The 26,592-nt window shown below is 57.3% G+C and overlaps 1 protein-coding gene across 1 annotated transcript in view; it reads right to left on the bottom strand.

Annotated features, from left to right (window-relative positions):
- LOC102421643 (rap1 GTPase-activating protein 2-like) overlaps positions 1 to 26,592 on the bottom strand; it is a 68,407-nt gene that overhangs the window by 2,224 nt on the left and 39,591 nt on the right. The window contains 11 exon segments of the mRNA XM_023747366.1: positions 1,100 to 1,226; positions 1,641 to 1,758; positions 1,955 to 2,068; positions 5,246 to 5,364; positions 6,755 to 6,826; positions 6,828 to 6,893; positions 15,632 to 15,766; positions 17,149 to 17,235; positions 17,715 to 17,786; positions 23,287 to 23,442; positions 25,278 to 25,407. Of these exon segments, the coding sequence (XP_023603134.1) occupies positions 1,100 to 1,226; positions 1,641 to 1,758; positions 1,955 to 2,068; positions 5,246 to 5,364; positions 6,755 to 6,826; positions 6,828 to 6,893; positions 15,632 to 15,766; positions 17,149 to 17,235; positions 17,715 to 17,786; positions 23,287 to 23,442; positions 25,278 to 25,407 (1,196 nt within the window).

Raw genomic sequence — 26,592 nt, 5'->3', positions numbered from 1 at the left:
CCCCAAGAGGCCCAGACTCCTTGCTCTCCCTGAAGCCCTCATTACATGAGCCCCAAAGATTTTACCTCCTTGGCATCTCTTGAATCCAATGCTCCATCACCCCACACTCCATGGCCCATCACCCCTCACCACTCACTGTGACCCTCGCTGATCTTCCCCCCTGCACCTGCTCCCACCAATCCTTCCTCCTGGGCCAGCTGCAGCCACAAAATGGTCTTTCTCAACCCCAGATGGCGCTTCTCTACTTAAGAACCTTCAAAGACTTAAGACCTTCCATGGCTTCCACTGCCTGCGGGATAAAGCCCAAATCCTCACCAGGGGCAGCCCTGGCCCTGTCCCCTAACACTGTCTCCTCTCTCACCTGTCCCATCACCCTGACCCTGTCCCCTAACACTGTCTCCTCTCTCACCTGTCCCCCGTCACCCTGGCCCTGTGCCCTAACACTGTCTCCTCTCTCACCTGAGCCCCGTCACCCTGGCCCTGTGCCCTAACACTGTCTCCTCTCTCACCTGTCCCCCGTCACCCTGGCCCTGTCCCCTAACACTGTCTCCTCTCTCATCTGTCCCCCGTCACCCTGGCCCTGTCCCCTAACACTGTCTCCTCTCTCACCTGTGCCCCGTCACTCTGGCCCTGGCCCCTAACACTGTCTCCTCTCTCACCTGTCCCGTCACCGTTGTGAACTCCAGCCCCACTGACCCATGTGTGGTTCCAGATCACAGCCTCTCAGTTCCCTGCAGGCCTTTCATGTGCTGTCCCCTCCACCTGCAACGTTCTCCCACCTGGAACCCTTGCTTTTGTAGGACCATCGCTGTGATGCGAGGGCCCTGAGTCGGTGATGGGGAGGAGCGAGAGGTCCGTGGAAAGAACCTCGGCTTTCGACTCACACAGTCCCAACTCCTCTCTGAGCTCAGCTCCGGTGAGTAACGAGAGGGAAAGAACAGCCTGGAGGCTGATGAGCAGAGCTCAAGGCCTCACACTGGGGTTGGACCGAGACCGGAGCAGTTCTGAGACAGGCCAGTTCCGGACGCCTGGGGCCGGCGCCCCACAAACAGTGCTCGGGTCTGTGCGCGTGGCGCACACCAACGTGGCGCACACCGACCTGTCGGACTCCGGCTCATGATGATGGGGGTGGTGGCTGCCCCCAGGCTGGGGCTCTCGCTGCTTGGGGACGGGCTGTAGACAAACACCTCCTGCTTGAAGGGCGAGGTTGTGGACGGCTGGCTGCTCTGGGGAGAGAGGCCGGGTGAGCGAGGCGGGCCCACCCTCAGCTGACCCGGGCGGCCCCTGCCTCCCACTGCCCGCTGGGACACGCTCTTTCCTCCTGCTGCCTCCGGCCCTGGCTCCCCTCCACCCCCAGGCAGTGCCCCTGACCACACCCAGGCAGCGCTGAGCCCTCTCCTCTCCAGCCAGGAACCCCACGGCAGGGACACGCTCAGCCTGACCTCTGACCCTCTGCTGCTGCTGCTCCTCTGTCACCCCAGGGAGACCCCGAACCACCGCTCCCAGAGGGTGGAGACGGCTGGGGGTGCCACCTCTTGTTTCCAAACTCCCCGCTCTCCCCGGAGCCGGGAGGGGGCTCTGCCCACCGGAGCTATTTTAACACCCAGAGCCTGGGCCCAGGTTGGCCAGGCCGCACCTACCCCACTGTCACACTCCTCCATGGCCTCGCCCTCCCCGGCCGTGCTGCTGAAGCTGCTGGTGCTGGAGGAGGAGCGGGAGATGTTGGCCCGGCCGTTCTCCTTCAACTTCATGAAGGGCCTGCAGGGGCGGGAAGGCGGCCCTGGTCACACGCGGGGGCCGAGGGCAGGGCAGGCCCCGCACAGACTCAATGGCTCCCCGTGGGCCTGCCTGCCGGCTTGTGCGTTCCACGGAGTTCCCAAAGCAGGAGATGCCGGAGCAGAGACCTATTCCAGGGCCCGCGGGGCTGAAGCCGCCTCCCCACCCTCACTCTTACTTCTCCTTGCTGGGGCAGATCTCCGGAGAGCTGGGGTTGGACGAGGTCTCAGACTTGATCTCCTGAGAAGAGTGCCCGCCGTCCACAGTCTTGGGGTTGCTGGATGCACTGTCGCTGGGGAGATGAGGATGAAGACGGGTGAGCCGGTTCCCAACCCCCACCTCACCCCCAGGCCCGAGACTGCACCACGGGGGCCTGTGGGGTCACAGCATCCCTGACAGAGCATGGCCACCAGGACATCTATCCCACCCCTGCCCCCATCAGACAACAGGGTCTTCTGCTTTGCCAGGGTCCCCTGCGGCCTCCTGGGTGCGAGTCCAGAGCTACCAGGCAGGAGTCCCGGCTTGATGCCCCCGAGCCCAAGTCCATCCCAGCTGGCAGAGCTTTATTTAGGTCAAGGGCGGGCCACAGAGGGGATGGAGTGAGGGCTGGGACATCCACCATCACAGCCAGCGCACACGCACCCCTCGGGGCACCGGCGGGGCCAGGGCTGCAGATCGCCAGGGCACACCCTTCACACAGGCTACAAAATGCGCTCCCCGGAGGCGTGTGCTGAGTGCTGGGAAGGGCTTCTGGGTAAATAGGCTACTCGCAGCCGGGCCGAGGGTTACCTTCTGCATTTTAACAAAGGCCACAAACGCTGCCCATTAGCTGCTCGGTGCCCACTGTTGGGGCCCTGTCCCTAATGTACTTTTATTTTCGTGGCAGCTTTCGTGGGGATACAATCCACATACAACTCACTCATTTAAACTGTGCAATTCAGTGGTTTTTAGTATATTCACGACCATGCCTGCCATCTAATTTTAGAACATTCCTACCCCCCCTCAAAGAAACCCCAGACCCACTCACAACCACTCGCATTCCTCCCCGCCCTGGCCCCTGACAGAATCTACTTCCTGTCCCTACGGATTTGCCTCTTCTGGACATTTCCTATGAATGGAGCCATACAATATGGTTGGTCTTTTTATGAGTGGCTTCTTTCACTCAGCTAGTGTTTTAAAGGCTCATCCATGTTGTAGCCTGTGTCCCTCAGCACTTCACTCCTTTTTACTGCAAGATAATGCTCCACTTTTTGGATGGACACGTGGACCGTTTCCACTGGGGGCTACTATGACAACGCTGCCACGGACATCCGTGTGCCGGTGCTTATGCAGACACGTGTGTTCTTTCCCTCGGGCATGCACCTGGCGTGGAACTGCTGGGCCTTATAGCAACTCCACGGGTAACCCTCTGAGGAGCTGACAGGCTGTTTTCTAAAGCAGCCTCACCAGTTCACAGTCCCCCCAGCAATGCATGAGGGTTCCAATCTCTCGACATCCTTGCCAACACTTCCTTCTTGTCTTTCTTATAAAAACCATCCTGGAGGCATGAAGTGCCTCGATGTACTTCTAATGAGGCCACCAGGGACCTCCTACGTGTCCACCCAGCAGGGGTTGGGGCCCCTGTGCTAGACTTCTCTGCTCGGCTGCCACTGCGGACCTCCCTCCCGCAGTGTCTCCTGCCCCGGCTTCTGAGGGCCTTCCCTCCCCTCCTCTCTTCCTCCTCGCTCCCCTTCCTTCCCTGTCTTTTCCCCTGGCTCTGCCTCCTTCTCCACTTGCCCTTTAAGTGCTGGTGCTCCCCAGGCATTCTCCACACCCCTCTGGGTGAGTGTATTCATTGATTCATCTTGAGCACCACCTCCCCGACCTCCCGCCCCCAGTGACTCCCACCTCTTCTTCTCCAGTCACCGCCTCTCCCCCAAGCTCAAGACCAGGAATTCTGACCACTCAGAGCTCTGGGTCTCCCCCCTGAGTGGGCCACAAGGACTCACTCACACACAGCTTCCAAACAGAGCTCTCCATCGTCCTCCATCACTGCCCTCATCCTGCATGGCCAGGCCCGGCGGCTGGGGCACAGCCAGGGCTACAGGAATACAACTTGTACACGTGGAGGTCAACCTGCTGCCTCCCTTTCCTTCCCGAGACTATAAGCTCCTGGAGGGCAGGTTTGCGTCTTTGGAGCTCCTGTCTGAGCACTGAGCCCCACACGCCCGGCACTCGAGGGCTGCTGCTCGGAACTAAACACCCGGTGTGCTCACTGACTGAAGGATCAGAAAGACAATTAGCAAGAACGGGGAAAGTAGGATATGAGAGCTGTTGAGCCGTACGAGTTCTTCACATATTTTTGGAAATTAACCCCTTATCAGATGTATCATTGGCAAATATGTTCTCCCACACAGTGGGCTCCCTCTTCATTTTGTGGGTGGCTTCTCTTGCTGTGCAGAAGCTTTTCAGTTTGATGTACAGTGGGGCCTTGACTTACGAGTGTCCCCACTAACGAGTTTTTCGAGATACGAGCCGTCTCTCGGCCGCTTTTTTGTTTTGAGTTGCGAGCTAAAATTCGGGTTACGAGCCAGCTTCAGATACCCCACCGCTAGTTGGCGCAGCGAATGTCACAGTGAACGCCACAACATCAGCCCAGCATCACGTGTCTCACTCGTTCACTGTTGATTTGACATACGAGTAATTTGAGTTACGAGCTCCGTCACGGAACGAATTAAACTCGTAAGTCAAGGCCCCACTGTAGTCCGTCTGCTTACTTTCCACTTTGTTTTATGCTGAGCAAAAGAAGCCAGTCAGAAAGAGGCAGCTGCCACATGATCTCACTTACAGGTGGGATCTAATGAATAGAATAAACTGACCAACAAACCGACATGGAGACATGGGACAGACTGAGAGATCTCAGAGGGAGGGGGAGGGGCGGGAAGAGATTAACCAGAGAACCTATATGCACATATGCATAGCCCAGGGACACAGACAGTAATGCGGTGAAGGCCTGGGAGGGGGTAGGAGCGGGGTGGAGCGGGCAAAGTGGGGAGAAATGGGGGACCTCTGTAATAAACAATGAAAATAAATTCTAAAAAAGGAAGGGAGGGGGGAGGAAGGGAGGGAGGAAGGAAGGAAGGAAGGGAGGGAGGAAATTCTGGAAGACCAAAGGCAGGTTCCATGAACTCTGCTGTCGGAATCAGGGAAGGCCTCCATAAAGAGGACATCTGAGTGAGCTTTGCAAAAGGAAGCACAGAGAGAAACGACTCTGAGCAGTGTTTCCAGCTGGGGCCAAACTGTGAGGAGAGCCCCTCTGACTGTGGGGTGCAGGGACCACAAAGCTGCCGAGTGGACACAGCACTGAATGAGTGACGGGGGACATGGGGGCCTGACGTGGGGACCAGGGTAAGAAGGAAGCCATCGCTCGAAGCTGAAGCTGCGCACAGCCCTCCCGAGGGAGCTCACCCACGCCACGCTGGACACTCACCACCGTGTCCGGCTGTCCCCTTGGCCTTCAGAACCCGTGTGCAGACGGGGGAAGAGCCCCGACCGCCGCTTGATGGGGCTCCGAGACTGGTTCTTGGCAGTTGCCGCTGCCACTGGAGGCTGCCAACGAGACCACCAGAATGAGCGCTCACTCCCCAAACCCAGGTCTCCTTCCCTCCACCCCCTTCCTGGTCTACAAAGAGCCTGTGCCCCAACCCCCACACCCACAACTGGTCTGGAGAGATCCCCAGAAAGAGACAGCTGGGAAGGGTGGGGTCTGTGGAGCAGGAGCTGTGACCTACGGCTCTAGCCACCTGCAGCCTGTTTTCCTGTGTTCTTAGCCCAACCCTTACGGCCCCGGGTAACAATCCACTAGAACAGAATTCCTGGAGGAACATGGGGTCAGGGCCACCCTAAGGAGAACCCCACATACTGAGAGGACAGGATGACTCAGGGGGTCACGGACTGGGAACCACAAAGCTGAGAGAGTCCTGGGAGGACAAATCCCTGGCAGGACAAGCATGAGGTGCACACGCACCCACAGGCAGAGGGAGCCTGCCAAGCATGTGGCTCTGCCTATGCCACGTGTGGGGGACAACGGACGGAGGGCGGCAGAATGAGAAGGGGGAGATGGGAGCCCGCCAGGCCTCTAAGCCAGGCCTGCCCCGGCGTTTGCCATTCCCATGCGGTGCAACCTTGGGCAAGTGGACGAATTCTCTGGGCCTCGGTCTCAGCCACAGATTGGAGAGAACTGCCCTGCCCCGCTCACCTCACAGACCCCCTGGGAGGAACAAGATAAACAGCTATGAAAACACTATTTGGTGAATCAAATGAATTACACAAGATCATTCACAAGACCAATTGCCAGTATCATGGTGGGTATGTTCTGCTACTACAGAAAAGAACAAGAAAACCCCAACGTGCACAAATCCACAGCCACTTTGCTTTATCAAAAGAGGGACTCTGGCCCCCTCACCTGGCCGGCTCCTGGTGCAAGCTGACCAGACCCAAACCCCCGGACTGGCCAGGCTCTCTTTTCTTAGAACTGTACACTGATTAGGAGCAAAGACTTAGGATCTGGGCGACCTACACTCAAAGCCCAGTTCTTCGGCTTTGCTGGGTGACCTCTAGAAAGTTGCCTAACCTCTCTGGGCCTCCCCTTCCTCGGATGTACAATGGACAGCACCCAGCACCTCCCTCAGACAGCTGTCACAGGGACCGTGAGTTACTTAGCTCAGTGCCCCGTGCACAGCAAGCAGGGGCAGCCACCTGTCGTTAGGAATCACAAAGGGAGGGCCCTCTCACAGGCCCAGGACCCAGGGCCACTGCGCAGGGTTGGTCCCGAGGAGGCCCAGGTGTCAAGGAACTCAGAGCAGGACCACAGGTGGGCTCCGGTCTGGGCCAGCCCCAGTGATCCGGCTCACCCTGCCGATCGCCTGGCCCAGGCCTGGGTGAACACACCCCTCCCCCCACCATGGCCTGGGGGGCCCCAGAGCCTGCAGACACTCACCGAGAAGGTGGTCTTGGTGACCTCCACGCTGTTGTGGGAGATGCCCCCGCTGAGGCTGCCGGGGAGGCCCCCCGCTGTGCGGCTTCTTCTGGCTGGTCACCATGGTCTCCATGGAGTGGCTGCGCACGCGGATGGCCCTCTGTGGGGACAGCAGGTGGGGGGGCCTGAGAGTTGCAGCCAGGCCTCTCCAGATGACCCCGCTGCCTCAGTGGGATCTGCAGACACACTCCAGGCTCTGTGCGCACATGTGCACACACACTCGCACACACACTCTCTCTCTTTCTCTCAGCGGCCCACATGTTAATCACTACAACCTGCAGAGGACTGTCACATGCTCTGGGCACGTGGCGCTCTGCAGGCAGAGGCGAGGGAGGACACTGGACAGAGGAGTCGGAGGGGCCAGCGCCCCAGATGCCCTGCGAGGTGGACAGAGGCTATTACGGGGAAGGAAAGTGGGGCTTGGAGAGCTTACCAAGCCTGAGCTTCCTCATCTGCAAACCAGGAATGACATGGTCCCAGCAGCAGAAAACTAAGCGTCCTTCTATATTTAAACACTGGGTATCCCTTCTGCTGTCACCCAAGGTGTGCCTGGTACAACTTGGAATATGTTCACAGTTGGTGCACTGTGGCCAGAGCACTTCCGGGTCTGACACGGAGCCACGCCACACTCACAGCGGCTAACGATGAGCCCGCAGCTGGTGCCGCTGCTGACACAGGACATGCACTCTCAGGCTCCAGGCGTGAGGCCTCAGAGGGCCCGGAGCTGCTCAGCCGCGTGGAGCCCTGTGCCCACTTAGGGCCACCAAAGAACAAAGGACCCATCTGTACACAGCGCAGTGTCCAGGAGGGGACAACCGGGATAGCCACCGGTCCCAGTGCATGCAAGGATGAGAACATTAAAATGAAGATTGCCGTGCCCACAGCAGGGAGCGAGCTGGGAGGTGCCGGCTGCTCTCAGGCTGCTTGGCAGGGCTCTGCAGGCCGCCTGCGCTGCTCTGGAGCCTGACCCAAGGGGATGGTTAGAGTGAGGCAGACAGATCCCACCTGGACCCGAGGGAGGATTTCCTGACACGAGAAGTCCTAGAGGCTTCCACCCACCATGTGGACGATGCTCCCTGGTCCTGAAGGCCTTCAGAGACGACACGAGTTCTAGGAAGGGAAGTTTCTCTCCGGGATCCCCCAAACCCCACATCACTCCCTTTGACCACTCATTCAGTCCTTCGAAGATGTGGCCAGGTGGCCACACCTATAAAGCTCTTAGCAGAGCACCCGGCACATACTAAGTACCCAACCAATGTGGCTACTCTTCTTGTTAATAGCGAGCATCTGTCATGTGCTTCCTGTGTGCCCAGCCCTGCCGGAAACTGGGAGAACTGCAGGGGGGGAGTCAAAGACGTATGAGACATGGCCTCTGGCTCCAAGGAGTGTACAGGCAGCAGGGAAACAAGACATCCCTAAAATTAGGGCAACGGGAAAGGCCCAGGCCCGTGGGTGCTCCCACTGTGTTAACCAGCTGTCCGGGCCCCCGCGGCCTCAGAGCCACATGCAAAGACTCAGGGATGCAGACATTACTAGTTGCTCACATACAAGTGCCATCCCCCCCCCCCCCATGCTCCTTGTTGGCAGAGCCACTGTCTGGCCCAACGTCCCCTCTTCCTCCACAGGACAAAGGAGTAAATCATGACCCTCTGAGGCAGTCACATCATCCATCCCCTTGCCAGGGGGACATGCAGGGACGTCACTGGGGGCTTTGAGGAAAGATCTCCTCAGCGATTCCCAAAAGAGGTGTGACACCTCTGCACCTAGGACCGCAGCAGCCACCGTGGGGCTGTGAGCGGTCAAGTCTACGGGCGAAGCTGACAAGATGGGGAGGGCAGAGGGGCCAGGGGATGGAACCTGCCTGCCACTGACCACGCTGAGCCATGAGCCACCTGGGCCTTCCGGTTAAGTGAGCGAGTGCAGTGGTTGGCAAACTCATTAGTCAACAGAGCCAAATATCAACAGGACTTCTTCAAAATAGACTCGCCCAGGCCGAAAACCGACTTCTGCGCATGGGCCACGAAGTTTCAATCGCACTATACGTGCGCGCCCGCACGTGGTATCTTGTGGAAGAGCCACACTCAAGGGGCCAAAGAGCCGCATGTGGCTCGAGAGCCGCAGTTTGCCGACCACGGAGCTAGTGGATCTTCCTCATTGCGTGAGCCAGCTGAGGCGGGGAGTTCTCGGAACCTCAGCTTCAGAACACTGATGCAGAAGGACAAACATGGGACACAGCCCCCACCCTCACCTGGTTCACACCCACACGGAACCACACGTGTCTGCTTACGCGCTCCATGTGCCCACCTACGTGGAACGGCTGCCCTTCCCTCCCTCGAAGCGTTGAGTCTACGGAAAGGTAGTTCCAAGAAAGCAGCGGGAATGCTGCCCCCAACCCAAATCGCGGGTCCCCCGGGAGCTCTCCCCACGGTCGGGAATTCGCCAAGCTCAGGAGTGGCCAAGGACCACACCCTGCCTGCCTTTCTATCCTGGGGAGGAAGCTGACTCAGGAAGGAGGGCCGTCTGCAAAGATGATGGCCCTGGAGGCCAGCTCCCCTTGAACGAGGCAGGGAGTCCACCAGCCGTGTACCCCTGATGGCATTCATCGGGCCTGGCCTGTCTGAGCCGAAGACGCCCCCTCGAGGGACATCAACTCTCTCTCTTTCTAGACCACAGAAGAGTCACCTAGCAACAGTGTCCGCAACATGGATAAACAGCCAGCACCTCCCATTCATTCCGCCACCCAAAGATCATTCAGCCGTGTGCCCTTAGAAAACTGAAGGCAGGGAGGTGTGGCACCACTCCGAGGTGTCCTTGGATAAACAGTTTCCCCAAATGACTCAAGTGCTCCCTCAACTCGGCCTCATTCCATTCCATTGGTGCCTCGTGTGCGCCACCACCACCGCCGTCATCAACTGTGACACGTCAATGAATCATTCATGTTCGGATGCTTTCTCACGGTCTCTTTGCAGAGAAAACTAAATGTGCGTCGTGAGCCCTGTGTGATGGCAGCTGGTCCACTGAGCTTCACACACGTGATCTTATTGCATCCTTCCAGCTCGGCGACGCAGAGAGGACAGGCACAGAGAAAAGGTCCGGAAACGCAGATGACTGCCGAGGTCACACCAAAGGTCAGAGATGGCACCAGGACCACACCCAGGACCCTGGGCTCCAGACGAAAGGATCCCAACAAGCAGCCCAGCTTGAACATATAATTCAACCGGTTGACGGACTGAGGGTGATTGGAAACCACGTGGTCTCGGTCTCCCTGACATGAGGGAGGACTCTTCGCCTCAAAGGCCCGTGGTGCTGCTGAGTCAGTGGGGTAAGTCTGAGGACACAGTGGCTGGCAGGGAACCCCAGGGAGGTGTGGGGCTCGACTCCTGGTTCTTCCCAGCTCGGTGTGTGAGCCTCTTGGAGACAGTCTCCTCCCCCGTACAGCATGGTGATGGTCCCCACGCGAGGATGACACGATGGATGACAACTCCCTGGCGTGACACCTGCTTACTCAAGGGCATCTCGCCCCCCCCCCACTCTTAGGGATGGGAAAAGAGAGATGATGGCTACCTTGAAACCCTACAGCGATGTTCCATTTGGACAAAATCACCCAGTGACATGGTCTAACGTATGTCACATGTCAATCTGATGTAGAGCCGGACACACTAGCCTTTCAAATCAGTCAGAAGAGTCAGGTGCAGGGCGAAGAAGAGGACAGAGGGCGGCGATGCGGGAAGAGGGAGGCAGGAGAGGAGAGGACAGGCCCACGAAGCCTTTGCCGGGGCATCAGGAGGTCTCCAGGGACCACCTGGCCCCTCTCCCACTCGGCCCTGCACATCCGGGCCACAGTTCTTGTCCTCTCCGCTTGCATCTGCCCGGGGACGGGCTGCTCACTGCCTTCAGGGACGAACAGCCTGGCCTTTGAAAAGATCTTCTGGGCACCAAGCTGGAATCTTACCGATTCCAGCTGTTGGCGTCATGGACTAGTCTGTTCCATACATCACACCACTACCCCTGTCTGTCTTCAGCTGCTCTCCTCCAAGCTGATCACCTCCAGTTCTGTCTCCCACCCTTAGTCACCACGGTTTCCCAGCCCTCCCCTCAGCACACCTTTGCGGGAGTGAGAAACGAGGGATGGAGTCACTCCCTCATGTCTGTGTATGTCACACCAGTTAGTGTCACAGAGGGAGCCCGCCTCCTCTGGGCCGACCACAAATCCCGCTTCTTTACAAATGGGTTTTGTGAGTTGTTTCAATCTAACAAACTCAACTTGGGGGACCCAATGCGCAAGGATAACACTAGGGGGACACATGCTTATCTGTACCAAGCGAGCAACAGAGGCAGGGCCTACGGAGAGAAAGATGCTAATTTCTTGCCAGCTGTGACGGTCCCCTAATCGGAAGAATCTGAGATCCAGAACAGAGTCTTCTGCCCCTTTGGCAGCACAAATAAAGGAGGAAGGCTGGCGGGAGTAGGAAATATCCCTCCACATCTCCTTTCAGACGGACCAGAGCTCCAATCCATGAGCGGCCCCAGCCTGCGAGCACTTTGCGGGAGCTACCTGCAGAGTGGCGCTCCGGCCACTAGGGGTCAGAGCAGACCAGTGCATCAGCTGCCAGCCCCTCAGAGGCTGGGAGAAATTCACCCAACACTCCTGCTCTCCGCCATCCCAGATCTGGGGCTGGTGGTGACCTTCTCCTCGGCCCTCTATGCCCCCTTCTGCATGAGGAGGGCATCAGGGGGTTGGGCTAGCTCAGGGTTTCTCAAAATGTGGCTCATATGGGCTTTGGGTACATATGTTGATACATCAAGTAGCATCCCTTTTCCTGTCCATTTTATCAGGGACCAACAGAAACTTCAACAGCGGGCAGTGGTTGAGCACGGCATTTGAGGACGACAGTTTAGAGATCAATATTTTTCAAAGGTGAGTAACACACAGCTCCTTGAAAAAGAAAAGTATTCTGGGTGGAGGAGGGCGATAGGGGGAGGAATGCGGGACTTCTGTAACATTGTCAACAATAACTAATATATATGCTTTTAAAATAAAACTATTCTTGCCAGACTATGTCCACAGACCCCCAGCACCGGTGGCCCCCGGCTGCACTGGCCCCTGCCTACTTACTCGTGTCTTTCGGTTGTGAGTCTCGCTGCAGAAGTTTAATCTCAACTGGAAATACATTTTTTTTTATATCATCCGCTAAGTAAAAATGCAAAATGTGTCAGTGTTTGTAGAACTGGAGGATTCCTGAGAATATCCCCAAGCTCCTCCGAAGCAGGTCCAGGCATCCATGAACCCACTGTTTCTCATGGAAGAAACACTAAACCGACCGCCCATGAACGGACGCCAGACGGACAGACGGACAGACGTGAAGAAGAGAAGAGCTACTCTAAGTGGTGTGAGGAGCCTGGAGCACAGCCTGGGGCAGTGATGGGTCTGTCTCGGCAGAGGGACAAAGGGCCCTGGGCTGTAGGGGAGAGGGAACAGCCACAGAGGCAGGGATGGGTGGCTGGGGTCGCTGTGAGCCCTGGGACTTCTCCATTATGTTTCTGTGCATCTGTGGGACGAGAACTGTGACAGGAAGGAGACAGAACCTGCAACTTTGCCCTAACCGGTTTGGCTCAGTGGATAGAGCGTCAGCCTTCGGACTCAAGGGTCCCAGGTTCGATTCCGGTCAAGGGCATGTACCTTGGTTGTGGGCACATCCCCAGTAGGAGGTGTGCAAGAGGAAGCTGATCGATGTTTCTCTCGTCGATGTTTCTAACTCTCTAACCCTCTCTCTTTCTCTCTGTAAAAAATCAATAAAATATATTTTTTTTAAAAAAGAACCTGCAACTTCTCTTCCTGGAATCATTTCACGCACCTCTCCTTGCAAGAAGGACTTCGTGGCAGTCCAGATGGAACGCCAAGAGGAACGCCGATAATTCTGACACCACAGCACCGTCCAAGGTGCCTGGGAAGAGACAGCGAAACTAAAGACAGTTTCCTGGGCTGGGGCAGACCACAGCCGGGGACACCCACCGAAGGCAACGATGGAACACACAGGGCAAAGAGCTGGTCCCGACAGGGAGGAGGAAACAGCTACTCCTATCCCTCCTATCCCGCAGAGCTCGGAAGGTTTGCTCTGCGCGACTGACCGTGACGGCCCCTCCCTCACCCCACAGTGCACCTCAGACTCGGGCGGAAGCAGAAGGTAGGAGAGACTGTCTTCAGCCTACAGTTGGGAGGATTTAGGGTTGAAGAGAAAAACTTCCCTGGATTTCTGGATCAGAGACAAGGAATGGTCAAGGCCTGGAGCATCTCCCTCTCTGGGAAACCCCGGTAGTCAAGCCGCTGGAGTCGGCCCAGAGGCAGGGGACTGGGAAATGGCTTCAGGTCACTGTCCTTTAGACCCGCAACCTGAGGTCGCTGCCGGGCCGTTTTACCCACTGGGCACCGTGGGCCCGGTGTGCACAGCCTGCAGGAGTTCCCAGGTTACAGAAATATTTGAAAACTGAAAAAACTATTGGTAACTCCAAGAGACAGAGAGAAACCTGCAAAACTGAAAGCAACAAGTCACTAGATGTCTGCAGTCAACAACAGCTCGAGTCGTGGATCATGACATCTGCCACGGAAGCCGGGAGCATCTGATACCCTTGCTGGGATGCGGGGCGGAGCCCACAGAGGTGTTCCTAGTTCCCTGGTCTCCCATTGACCCCTCCCTCTGCAGGGCTAGCCGCCCTGGCTTCCTCTTCCCTCCCCCGTCCCTCTTCTCCCCCACCCCTTTCCTCTGGATCTCAGCTCCTCCTGTTTCACCCTGGCCGCCACTGTCCATCAGGGCTGAGACAGATGTCCCAGGAATCTCCCACCAGCCCGGACACGCAGTCGGCTCCTGCCCGCGCCCGCGTGAGGAATCTCGGCGGCTGGCCCTTGGGGCCAGCAGGCCCTGCCCTGCGCTCCGTGCGGCTGCCTGGCAGGGGGGCCGACCCCAGGCTTGCCCGGGCCAGGCTGGTGGGTGGAATCCTAATTGAGTTGGGACCCAGAGGCGGTGTCATGTGGCAACTGGGAACACACGCTTCGGCATCTGCCGGACACGCTTCCATTCCCGAATCTGCTGGGTGACTTGGGACAAATTATTCTGTTTCTTCGAGTCTCCGTCTCCTCACGTGCAAAATCACACTCCTAATTATTAAAATCGGGTATCAGTGATTCTACCCATAATCCCAGCCCTGCACAGGGCATAGGGAGCAGCTGTGAGAGTTTAGAGCAGCGGTTCTCAACCTGTGGGTCGCGACCCCTTTGGTCGCCTAAGACCATCGGAAAACACATATATAATTACATATTGTTTTTGTGATTAATCATTATGCTTTAATTATGTTCAAATTGTAACGATGAAATTGGGGGTCACCACAACATGCGGAACTGTATTAAAGGGTCGCGGCATTAGGAAGGTTGAGAACCACGGGTTTAGAGGGATGATGGGTGATAAGCTTTCACTTTACAGGGCAATGCTAACAGCTCACACGTCCACCAGGCATTGACTATATTCTGAGCCATGCGACCCCTTCGGACTATTTCCATGAATTCTCCCAACAATGCCAAGACACGGGTCCCGTTGATCATCCCTGTGTTGTTCATGTAGCTCAGAGACTTGAAAGACTGGGCCCAGGATCACACAGCTGGGATTCTAATACAGGCAGGTCCAACCCCAGCCCCACACACTGTCCCTAAAACAGTAGCTTTAAAAATCATTCTGCCGCGGGCCATCAGCAGACCATTGACTAAGAACCAGAAAACCCAGGTTTGAAACAAGGCTTTACTACCTCTGAGCGGGTGTAAGTTTTTTTTGTGGTTTTTTAAAAAATATGTTCTTATTGATTTCAGAGAGGAAGGGAGAGGGAGAGAGAAACAGAAACATCAATGATGAGAGAGAATCATCGATAGGCTGCCTCCTGCACGGCCCCTACTGAGGACCGAGCCCACAACCTGGGCATGTGCCCTCCTGACCAGGAATCGAACCATGACCTCCTGGTTCATGGATCAATACTCAACTACTGAGCCACGCCGACCGGGCAGTGGGTGTAAGGTTTTGAGCAGTCCTGTGACCTCTCATCCTGTCCCCTTGTGTGTGAATGGAAGTAACAAGGCCCGTTCTGCCAACCGCACAGGGTGACAGCCAGCTCAGATCAGATGCTGGGTGTAAGTGCTGTGTGGACCGGCAAGCACTTGGCAAGCACATGGCAATGAATCTTCTTTATGCCAGGCCAGCGAAGTGGCTCTCCCAGCTCCACTTGAATACTCCCAGGGACAGGGAGCTCACTACTTCTTTTAGCAGCTCATTCTGGTTAGAAAGTTCTTCCCTTTGCAAAGTCTACAGGGACTTGCCTCTAACTCCATCACACTGGCCCTGGCCAGGTCCTCGAATGCCCTGCCAGCTGGGAAAATCCTTGTGGAACCCCACACCAGCTGCTGAAGACAGCTAAGACCTGTGTCCTTGCTCCCGCCACTCTGCCCTGGGCGCCCTGAACGCAGGAGGAGGCAGATGGAAGCAGGAGTATTCTGGGTTTGCCCTGGCTCCTCTCCTGCTAACTCTTCCCTCAGCCCCACTTGTCAGACTCCGGGCCAGGAGGAGAGGATCCAGGTCAAGGAAGAAGGTGAGGATGCAGCAGACACTGTTGGCTGCTCCAACCACTCACACTTCCTGATGCCCCTGTCCTCTGCCAACCCCTGCAGTGCCCCTGCTGGTCCTGCCACATCTGGCCGGCACTGGGGCTCTGAGGTCAGGATCATGTGGATCTTGGACCTCTTCCCTTGTCTGTCCCGACCCTCCCTGCCACAGCAGTCGGCAGCCGCTCTTGTGCCCGTACCTTGAAGGACTCCAGGAATCCCCCGTGGCCCCCGTTCTCAAACTTGTCCTCTTCCGGGCCGAGTCCCAGCATGGCCTGTGTGTGGGCATGGAGCTCGTCATGAAGGTTGTCCAAGAGGGCGGCCCTCGTCCGGTCCTGGGAGGGGGGGAGGAGATTGTGGAACAGGCACTGAGAGCAGAGCGGGCTCCAGCCGCCTGGCTGAGGGCTGCTATTCTGGCCAAGTGCATCTTGGTGGCGGTGTGAGCTAAGGCCAGGCTGGGCTCCACGCTCACAAATGTCGCACCTGACACTGCAGCTCAGTGCCCAGCCCTCTGCTCTCTTTCCGCTGCCCCTTCTCACTGGGCCGCCCCACCCCGCCAGCTCTACCTGACTCCTGGCCCGGCCCAGCTCTCTACCACTGCCCACTGCTCCTCTCCATCCAGAGGTTCCTCCAGAGCCATCTGTACAACCTCCAGGGGCCTCCAGGGGGCGCCATGCACCCAGACAGGGACTGGCCCTTTCGGTGACCCAGCCTCCAGATCAGCAGTCCCTGGCACAGCTACCTCCCAGTGGTCGCCTGTCAGCAAAGAGCCCAGCTGAAGGCCTAAGAGCCACCCCACCAATCCACTTCCCCCCACCCTTAATACAGAAGTCCATCGGGTCTTCCCCAAATCATTCCCCCTGTGCCTGGGGTAAGCAAGTTGCCATCGTCTCTCTTGAGCTCCTGTCATAGCTTTTAACTGGCCACCCTTCCCGCCCTCCTCCCTTTCAATCTACCCTCCCCACCACTGTCAGAGTAATCATCTAATATGCAAAGCAAACATCACTCTCCTGCCTAAGTCCTTTAATAGGGCCCATCCCCTCTAGCTCAAATCCCTTCTTGATATGACCCAACCTACGTCTCCAGCTGAGTCCCCACCATCCCATCCCTGAGTCCTTCCCTCGGGCCACATCAAACCCTCTGGAACCCCCTCACCAAGTCACGCTCTGATTCTGCCCTGACTCTTCTTTGCTCGTGCTGTTCCCATGCCTGGAATAACCCTCCCCACTCTTTCCTCCCGGCAAACGGCTCATCAGAGTCCCAGATTCAGCAGCTGAAGGGCCACCTCCTCTGAGAAGCCTTCCCTGAATACTCCCTAGACCCCCACAGGCAGAGGCAGTCACTATCCTGAGTCACAGCCCCCTTACAGGCCTCCATCAGGGCTCAGGGCTGGCAAACAGTATCTTTCCTCTAGCAATGGCCCCTCCCACCAGCCTGCGAACTGAGTCGCATTTATGCCCGTGTCCCAGGAAACAGAACGGAGCCTGGCACACAGTAGGTGCTCGATAAACGATTGGTCGATAAACGATTGGTGAATGGCTGACTAGACCTGAAATTTGGACTTAGTTTCCACAAGAAGAGTTACTGTATCAACACAGGACTGACGACTTCGAGGGGCAAAGACAATGCTCCCCCCCCCCCCCCCCCCAGGAACAGACCCCGGGAGAACCTGGCTAACAGGAGGGCAGGAGGAAGACCTCAGAAACCTCGTTCTCCCCTCCAGTTTCGCGAACTTGTCCGACTTGCAGCAGGCGTTCTCTGCGTTGGTGAGCTTGGTGAGCAGAAACTCCCTGAACTCGGGGCCCTGGAAGACAAGCAGCTCTGGGACTCTCCCAGCCTCGCCATGGGCAGGCAGAGCGGGGCGGGGGGGGGCGGGTCTAGGAGCGCCCCTGAAAAGTCCCTTCAGACATTGGATCACATCTAGCCCAGGCCAAGCCCAGCTGCTACGATGCCAACGTGGAAACCAGCTCCCCGGGTCCTGGGAAACCAACCCTCCACACCCACAGTGGCATTTCCGTGCCTGGAGGCGACTTCTGCCCCAGGCTCCTGGTATAAAAACGCTTCTTTCAGCAGAAATTCAAACTCCCTGAATGAGACCCTGTGCTAGGCCAGGCTGGCAGCAGGAGCAGAGGTGGGGGAGACCCCAAGTAAAGCCCCCCAACCCTGCTGAATAAAGGCCCAGCTAACGTCCCCGCCCAGGTTCGGCCCCACTGCAACCCCTGCCACTCAGGCATGGGACCCTGGAGTTTGGCTGTGAGAGGAGCAGAAGGGAGAGTGTCTTACCTTCTGGAAAACAGGGGGGCTGGGCAGAGGTGGGCCAAAGGCCGGCACGTCTTCCCGTGCGGTGACTGAGACCTGAAACAGAGCCTCGGTGTGAGCCAGGAGGGAAGATCCACGTGCCGTGCCCTGGCCCCAGGGCAGCCCCACTTCCAGCGGCAGATCTCGCCCCCTCCTCCCCTTGCCCCTGGGAGCCATGGCCAGCGTGGCAGAGCTCCTAGGAGTGGGCTGGATGGCATGGAACCATCATGCTCGTCTGCACCGCTGGAGGCCAGACGTGAGCCTGGCAAGAGGAGTGGACAGAGCCTGGGACCCCAACTCTAACGCAGTGCAAGCGCTCAGGACGCATCTCCTGGCCGCACTGCCTGGGATGCGAAGCCCACGGAGGAGGCACGGTGAGAATTATTAGCCCACGGAGGAGGCACGGTGAGAATTATTAGCCCACGGAGGAGGCACGGTGAGAATTATTAGCCCACGGAGGAGGCACGGTGAAAATTATTAGCCCTCCTTCGCTGGTGAGGAAACAGGTGCCCAGAGACTCGGAGTGACCCTCCCAAAGGCACACAGGGGATGAGCCACCGAGAAGAACAGAGAATCCAGACCCTGCTCTGGGGTTCTTCCCACAGCTCTGGCTCCCAACCTGTCCACATTTCAAGTGCTTAAACAAGAAATACCAATGGCACGGGCTCCCCCCCCCCCCACCCCACGCCTGAATCAGCAGCGCCGAGGCGAGCCAGGAATCTGCAGCTGGGAGCTCCTGAGAGCTCCTGTGCAGCGGGCGGGTGAGCGTCTGGAAGCCCTGACCCCCCCCCCCAACACACACACACACACACACACACACACACACACACAGGTCGGGCAGTTGGGGTGAGGCCTGAACCAACAGTGCAGCCCGGGCTGGGAAGTGGGGGTGGAGGACATCAGGGTGAGCTGCGTGCTGCGTGCTGCAGAGGGGGTACCAGGCTCTGGGTGGGTGCGCACCTCTGGCCAGCCTGGCGAGGCGCGAGTTAATGGAGTGAGAGGCCCCAGATGTTCTGTGTGGGGTCCCCCAGGCCTGGGACAGGCCCCACACCTCCATCTCCCCTCGGCAAGCAGGTGCCCTGGTTTCACCCGTCCTCGGCCCACGAGGCTGCAGGCCTCTCTGGAGATCTGCCCTCTCCCCGCTCCCAGGCGGGCAGCTCTGACGTGAGCGCGGCCCTGGCCCACCGCCAGCTGCTGGCCTGTGAAGTAGGGCAGATGCTGAGAGCCGGCCAGCCAGGGTGAGCAGGCAGCTCGGAGCCCGGCCAAGGAAAGGCCCGGCCAAGGGTCCGCAGGGGAAGGGAGTGGAGAGGGCTGGGCAGTACCAAGTTCAAAGCTGTCGGCAGGGCCCACAGGGCAGCGACCACAGTCAGGAACCGGGGTATGGGCTGCTGACGTGATTTCTGGCTGGTTCCAGCTGCCAAACACAGTTCCCCACCACCACCCTCCATGCGCCATGGCACAAGTCAAGAATTCCACCCCCAGAGCCAGAACCTGGGGAGGGGGTGGTGGGAAGGCTCCTGACCGGCTGCCGACGGGGCCAAGGCCGGAGGCCAGGCCTAGCCCTCGCTCTTCCCACCTGGACACCCCTCTCAGGCGTGCACAGCGTGGGCTGAGCTGACTGGGCAAATGGCTTCGTGTATGTTCTGAAATCCACCAAGTGTCCAGACAGACAAGTCCGCCGCAGCAGCCACGTCAGAAAAGAGGGGACAGGCCCTTCCTGTGACGGCCATTCCTGTGACGGCCATTCCTCTCCCGTCCCCTCTCCTGACCCCTTTCCAGCAGAGCTCGGGCCTTTGTTGTTCCGCCTCTTGGGGACGGTTGGGTTGCTGGGCTGAAAGCAGAAGCTCCACCTTCCTGTTTTCTAAATTCCGTGCAGGCCGCCCAGCAGGGGCCGAGCAGGGCTCAGAGGCAGCCGGTTACTCGGGGAAGAGACTCTGCAAGGCTGGAAAGCGGACGGAGGCGAGGGCCTGTGAGGAACGAGGATGCGCCAGGAGGTGGGAACCTCACAGGCTGGCGCCCACGAGGGGCCTGGAAACCTCAGAGAACCGCCCAGGTGGCTGGAGCCAGGGACGGCAGTGAGGGGAAGGGGGCACACGCAGACCCCTCTCCAAGGATCGGCTTCACCTAAGACCCCTGAGACCTGGGCAGGACTTCAGGGGCCAGGCTCAGGGCGGCTCAGGCAGGAGGAGGAGGAGGGAGTCCTGATGATGGCTCGGCTGGCATTCCCTTCCAACCTGGCAGGATGGGGACCAAACTTGTGTCTGGAGAATAATCCCATGTGACACTTCACGCGCACCCGGGTTTGGAGCCAAGTTCCCGCCTGCTCCGACGGCTCAGTGTTGGCGACCACAGGCCGACCTGGACAAGGCGACGCCGCCTTTTCCCTACTAAGCGCACCTAATAAAGGGCACCTGAGGTACCACACAGTTCCCCAAACCACTTCTTATCCGTCTCACACACACACCTGTTTCTCAACTTCCCCCTGCCCCTTCCGACCACATCAGGGCTGGAAGGAACTCTGAGGTTGTCTAGCCCAACTTCCTCATCTCACACAGAATCAGAGGCCCAGAGGGCGCAGGGACTGGCCAAGGTCACAGTCAGAGGACCAGAACCCCAGGCTCCGAGACTCTAGGCCTGGGCCCTTTCCTGCACGTCCCCACCCCACCCTCCCCTCCTCTCCTATTGTTTGTCCTCCCCCGAGGGGCCTTCCCAAGGCACTGCTGAGCCCGGGAAACCTCCCTCACCTGCTTTTCCAGAGCCCCTCAGCCTGGGCCCCCTGAGGCACCTGACCAGGTCCTCCTCAGTCTGCTCATCACCTGGGGTTCACGGAGGTTTGGGGAGCACCTTGGAAGGCTGGTCTCCCTCCCTGCCCCCTGCCTCCCTGGCCCCCATTCACAGATCTTGCCTTCCAACCTCCACGCTCTCCTGACAGGTGGAGCACAGGGTCCCACATCCGGGGGCCAGCCCTGCTCTTCCTGTGCGGCCTACCTCCCTGCTTCTCACCACCTCTCTCAGGGAAGCGCTTCTACCCGGACCGCAGGCTGTGGCTGGGAAGACTTGGTAAAGACTTCTAGCATCACAGCTGGAGGTGGGGTGCCGATCTGGGGACCTCCGACTTTTCTCTGTTTGTCCTAAGCTCTTGGGAAAGTGGAGAAGCCAGTCAGCTGAGCTCCACTTCCTATCAGAAACTTTTAAAATGCTCAACGGCCACAAGAGGGCCCATTCGGCCAGCAGAGGCCCAGCAGACGAGACGAGCCACACGTATGCACGTGCACGGGACTGCCTGGCCGGGTCTGGGAGCCTCCCCGCCTCTCGCCCATCACACACCTTTCTTTGGGGATCCCAAGCAGTAGCTCTTCTCTCTCTTCCCTGAAGGCTGGTTCTGAAGGTCACTTGCATGTGCCCACCCCTGGCACACAGTAGGCACTGAGTGAATAACATCTGCTTCCACTAACAAATCCAGCAGCTGTTCGCCCATTTCGGTCAAAGCAAGTGAGCCTTCAGGGAGATGCCCAAACCATGGCTTCTCTACCTTTTCGGCTGAAACCGCTCAGTGACAGGAGGCCATGAACATGGACATGGGCATGAAGGAGATCGGCTCTCCTCCTCAGCAGAGAGGTGTGGGGTTTGTTTGGTTGTGTATTTGTTGGTTGGTGTGGGGGTTTTTTGAAGCCTCATACTTGGCTTTAAAGTTGATGTGAATTCTGCACTTAATCTGTCTGGCTTTGTACTGATATAGCAAATATATCACATCATTTTATTTTCCCTAAAACTTCCAGCAAAATGGATACTCCATGCAGACGGCTACAAGGCGCTAGGGCTTCGTAAACCCCCAGAACCAGCGCTGGCCCAAGTTATGACACAGGAAACGTTCCCGGGCCTCAGAGCTTCCCATCAGCATGACAGGCTTTTCCCTCTCCCTGTAACAGCGGCTCCTAACCTTGTGGGGAACAGGCAGTCCGCTGAGAACCTGAGCTGCGGCCTCTCCCCCTAGGAAACGCAGAGAAAACGCCAAGAAGCGCATACACTCGACATTCTGCACGCATCTGCAGGGGGTTCAAGGGCTATATGACATCCACTTAGGAACCCCCTGCTTCAGTCTGTCTCCCTGGGGTCTCATGCCCCCCAACACTGTGACGCAGAGAAACTGATGCCCAAGAGGTGGGGATTATTTCTGGCGGAGAGGCAGAGAGGAGAGTTAGTGATTCAGCCACCAGAGGGCAGTGTGAGGGCCGCTGAGGTGGTGGGCTCACCCGCATCCATGAGGATTTTGAGCTCCTCTGAAAGACTGCTGATAGGTTAGGGCAGTGGTCGGCAAACTCATTCGTCAACAGAGCCAAATATCAACAGTACAACGATTGAAATTTCTTTTGAGAGCCAAATGTTTTAAACTTAAACTATATAGGTAGGTACATTGTTATTAACTTAATTAGGGTACTCCTAAGCTGGCCTTTGCTAAAAACGTCCTCAATCTGATTGAGGTACGTTCGCTGAGGTCGACCCCTTCCAACTCTCCCATCCACACTCGTCTTGTATGCTTGTTTTGTCTATCTCCTTTCGTTCATCCTCTCTATATGTCCAAACCATCTCAACATACCTTTCTCAATCCTCGACACTACATCTTCCACTCCACAACGTTCCCTAAAATTAACTTAATAAACTTTAAAGTTTTAAGTCAACTTCGCACTGTACGTGCGCGCCCGCACGTGGTATTTTGTGGAAGAGCCACACTCAAGGGGCCAAAGAGCCGCATGTGGTTCGCGAGCCGCGGTTTGCCGACCACTGGGTTAGGGGGCTGAGACCCAAGTACTCATAATCCACCCCCTGGCAGTCTTCAAATGAAGATCAACCATTTATTCCAGAAGAGCTAAACCAGAGGGGCCACCCGGGGGCCAGGGGCTCCCAGGCCCCTGCGCCCCACCCTTCTCACCACGAACACCCCTTTTCTTTCTTTTCTTTGTTGCCACCCTCTTCCTCTCCCTTTCCTGACAGTCCTCTCTGTGTTTCCTCCTCCCCTCTGGTTCTGCCAATGGCGTGACCAGATTCCCAATAGGAGCATCCGGGCTTCTCAACCCTTCGGTTAGAACCGTTAGATGGTGCTGAGCCTGGAGGAACCAGAAGGATAAGATGACCTCAGAGGATGGGTGCTCCCCACTAAGAGTTGAACCCCGCCGAAACCGGTTTGGCTCAGTGGATAGAGCATCGGCCTGCGGACTGAAAGGTCCCAGGTTCGATTCCGTCAAGGTCATGTACCTGGGTTGCGGGCACATCCCCAGTAGGAGATGTGCAGGAGGCAGCTGATCGATGTTTCTAACTCTCTATCTCTCTCCCTTCCTCTCTGTAAAAAATCAATAAAATATATTTTTAAAAAAACAGTTGAACCCCCAAATCCCAGAAACCAGAGAGCCGTGGAGAATCAGTCACACCACAGCCAGGAGTGGCACCTTGGAGACCAGGTCGAGGAACCACCGGGAACTGGTATTTCCTGGTCTCGCCGAATCCGTCAGTGTGGTGAGGCGCCTCGGCCACCGCGCCCTCCGAGAGACTGTCTCCTCACCTTGTAGGCCGGGGTGTCCGTGCCCGGGCTCTCGGCCTGCACCACGATGTAGGCGTGCAGGAAGTTGGAGGCAATCATATCTGGGACAAACGGTGTGTTTTCTTCTTGGAAGATGACGGCCACAATGTCATTCCCAATGTGTCTCTTCCTCTGGAGCTAAACAAAAAGCGTCCCATTGTTATCAGCCAGTTGGGAACATCCTGACAGCAGAACAGATCTGCACAGGAAATGCCTCGTTATGCTATCTTTATACATACACCCTGGAACTCGGGGACCTGGCTCTCCGGGGAGCTTTTCATTCTCATCTTTAGAAGCCATCAAAAGGGAAAAAGTGGGGAAGGCGCCCAAGTTGTTAGGTAGAGACTAGCAGGCATCTCACTGAACTCCAGAGTGTGCAGAGCTCACACTCGGGGCTCGGGGAGAAGAGTTCGCAGTGGAGGCCCAGGTTTTGCCCTGGGAGAGCAAGTGATCCAGGAGAAACACAAACACAGGTGAGAACTACACTGAGAACAGGAACAAGGTCACCAGCCTGCAAGCAGTGAATCGGCTCCTGCACACAAATGCCTGCCACTGTGGGGTGCAGGGGGCAGGGAAGGGGGCAAAGTCAGAGACCTGAGGGTAATCTGAGAAGGCTTCCTGGAAGAGGGGGCAGTGGGGGGACAATTGATGGGAAGGTGGGTGAGCAGGGATGAGGCGGCAGATCATTCTACACCAGAGGGGAGGAGAACCATGCTTAGAGACACAGGGGCAACATGGCTTAGTGGAGGTCATGGGGGAGAGAGAAATCCAACCCTGACTCAGTACCGCAAACTGTGCCAGGTGCTTTCACAGGTGACCTCAGTCACCACGCACCTGCTGTGCAGCAGGAGCCGTGCTGGGCTATCCACACGCACGATTTCAAATGACAAGGCCCTCCTGTGCACCAAGTCCTGGCGAGGTGCTTGCCTGTGCACTTGTTCCTTTATTAAGCACCTACTGCATGCAGGCCCTAAAATTCACTTTGAGTTTGTTTACTGGGCACCTGTTTTATATACTGAGCCCAGTGCTGGGCACTCCTACACAAATTCTCTCCCTTATTCTACACACACCATCTCATTTCTTGGGAAGAGAAAATTAATATTTATTCAGTCCTTGCCAACAGCCTGCCTCGACATACTTCCCACTTAACACAGGTGAGGCTGAAAGCGGGCGGAGAAGGGCCCTCAGCCGCAGGCTGGGTGGCGGGAGGGGCCGTGAGGGGACAGAGATTGGGGTGAAACACAGAGAAAACCTGCTTTGGCTACAAAGGGATTCCTGTCCCAATTTGTTTTTGGAAACATTCAGTAGTTATTTAGAAGCCCAAATCAAAAGTCCCATTGCCAATTCCCTTTTTTTTTCCATAGAAAGCCGAGCACTGTTTACAGTATTACATTTGCGCTCCCTACTCAGAGATGGATGGGTCGGCGTCTGGCGAAAGGCCTACCTTCCCTGCTTATTCTCCTAGAGACTGAGAAGGCAAAGGGCGGGGTGCAGCAGCCAGAGATCAACTGCTGGATTCGGGGCTCAACAAGGAAAAAGCCAGGCCTTCCCTGGGGACACACAGCATCAGAAGCAGCAGCGGAGAGGGTGCGCAGGAAAACCTGGGAGCGAGGTCTCCTCCAGGTTCTCTGGTTGAGGGAGGGGCTCAATTCCTGCCCACGGTCAGGTGTGCTGCGAGCCCTGGGAGCCGAGGCTGTGAGACTAGAAAAGCTGGGGGGGGGGGGGCGGGCGGGAGGTGTCTTGTGCACTAACCAGTTACATCACTGGGGCAGGAAGCGGGGCACAAGCCTCATGGTTTGGGTAGCGAACAGCTGTCAGATAGGAAGGCTGCCGCACGCCCAGCATCATACTGGGTCCTACATTCAGAACCAGGTGTGATCCCCACAAGAACGCTATCCCCATTTTACAGATGAGAACAATGAGGCCACGAGATCAACCGCTCGCCCAGATCCCTCCCTCCAGCCCCTGGTTACCTGCTGGGCGTCTCCCTCGGTAAAGGGCAGCTTTGTGGAGACGTGAAACATGATCTCCCTGTCCCGAAATATCGTGTACACCGACTCCACCCCCGTCTGTCCGTGGGTCACGTCCAGGCCTCCTCGGAAACTGTCAGCACAAAAAACGGGGCGAGTGCCCCGGGAGAGAGAGTGGGCATTAGTGGGCAACTTGGCGCAACTTTCCCTGAAAACATGGGGCAGGTGAAGGGATGAGGGGCGTGGAGAGTTGGCCGAGAGACTGTGATGCGGGGAGAGCAGGCGGGTCTGCCCTTCTGTGCAGAGGAGCCCTGAGCCCTGGCGTCCGCCCAGAAACGCACACTGAAAAGACAAAGACGAATTCCAAGCTTTGGCTGCGTCCCCTCCATAATGTAAGTCATGTGGGAAGGGAGGTTGACCACCCACAACTCCCAGATGAGTGCTGTCCTGGGTGCCAGGAGCCCCTAAGGCTGGGCACCAGCCTAAGCTCCCTGCAAGGCCATGTCCAAGTCCTCGGCCCAAAGCCCAGGAAACCGGCCATCCTGCTGGGTGGTGGTGAGCCCCACAGGAGCCTCCAGAGTCAGCCTGAAGAGGTGACAGGTGCCTGACTTCTGGCCGGCCGGCGTCCGATGGGGGGACCGGACCCCACACGGCAGCACCCAGCCTGGAGGTGCCCAAGGAGGCCCCTCTCCTGCTATCTCCCCACAGGCAGGAAAGGAGCTAAGGAACTGGGTGGCTTCTGACAGCTGCCCCTTCTTCCTTTATGGACACGGGGCTGCTAGCCACGGATCACATTCTTCAGCACGAAGAGGAGGATGCAGGCTCCTTTAAGAAGATGAAATCAGATAGACCCTGGACATCAGTCCCCCCAGGCTCTGCACTCAGCCGGCGTGGCAGAAAGCACGCGGCCGGGGTCAGGCGCTCCAGGTTCTAGGCCTGCTTCTGCCCCTAAGTCAGCCCAGGGCCTTGGCATCTCACTTCATCTCTCTGGGCCCATTTCCTTTCTCTGTAAAATAAAGGGGTAGGCCGTGGCCAGCGTGGCTTGATGGTTAGAGCTTTGGCCTGTGCACCGGAGGGCCTCGGGATTGTTTCCAGGTCAAGGACATGTACCTGGGTTGCTGGTTTGATCCCCAGCCCCATCGGGGCACATACGGGAGGCAACCAATCGATGTGTCTCTCTCACATCTCTCTCTCTCTCTCTCTCTCTCTCTCTCTCTCTATCTCTCTCTATCTATCTCTCTCCCCTCCCTCCCTCCTTCCCTCCCTTCCACTCTCTAAAAATCAATGGAAAACTATCCTCAGGTGAGGATTACCAGAA

This window comes from Myotis lucifugus, unplaced genomic scaffold (genome assembly GCF_000147115.1).
Source record: "Myotis lucifugus unplaced genomic scaffold, Myoluc2.0 scaffold_851, whole genome shotgun sequence".
In the NCBI taxonomy this organism is placed as follows: domain Eukaryota; kingdom Metazoa; phylum Chordata; class Mammalia; order Chiroptera; family Vespertilionidae; genus Myotis; species Myotis lucifugus.
This window is presented reverse-complemented; position numbering and strand designations above follow the sequence as displayed.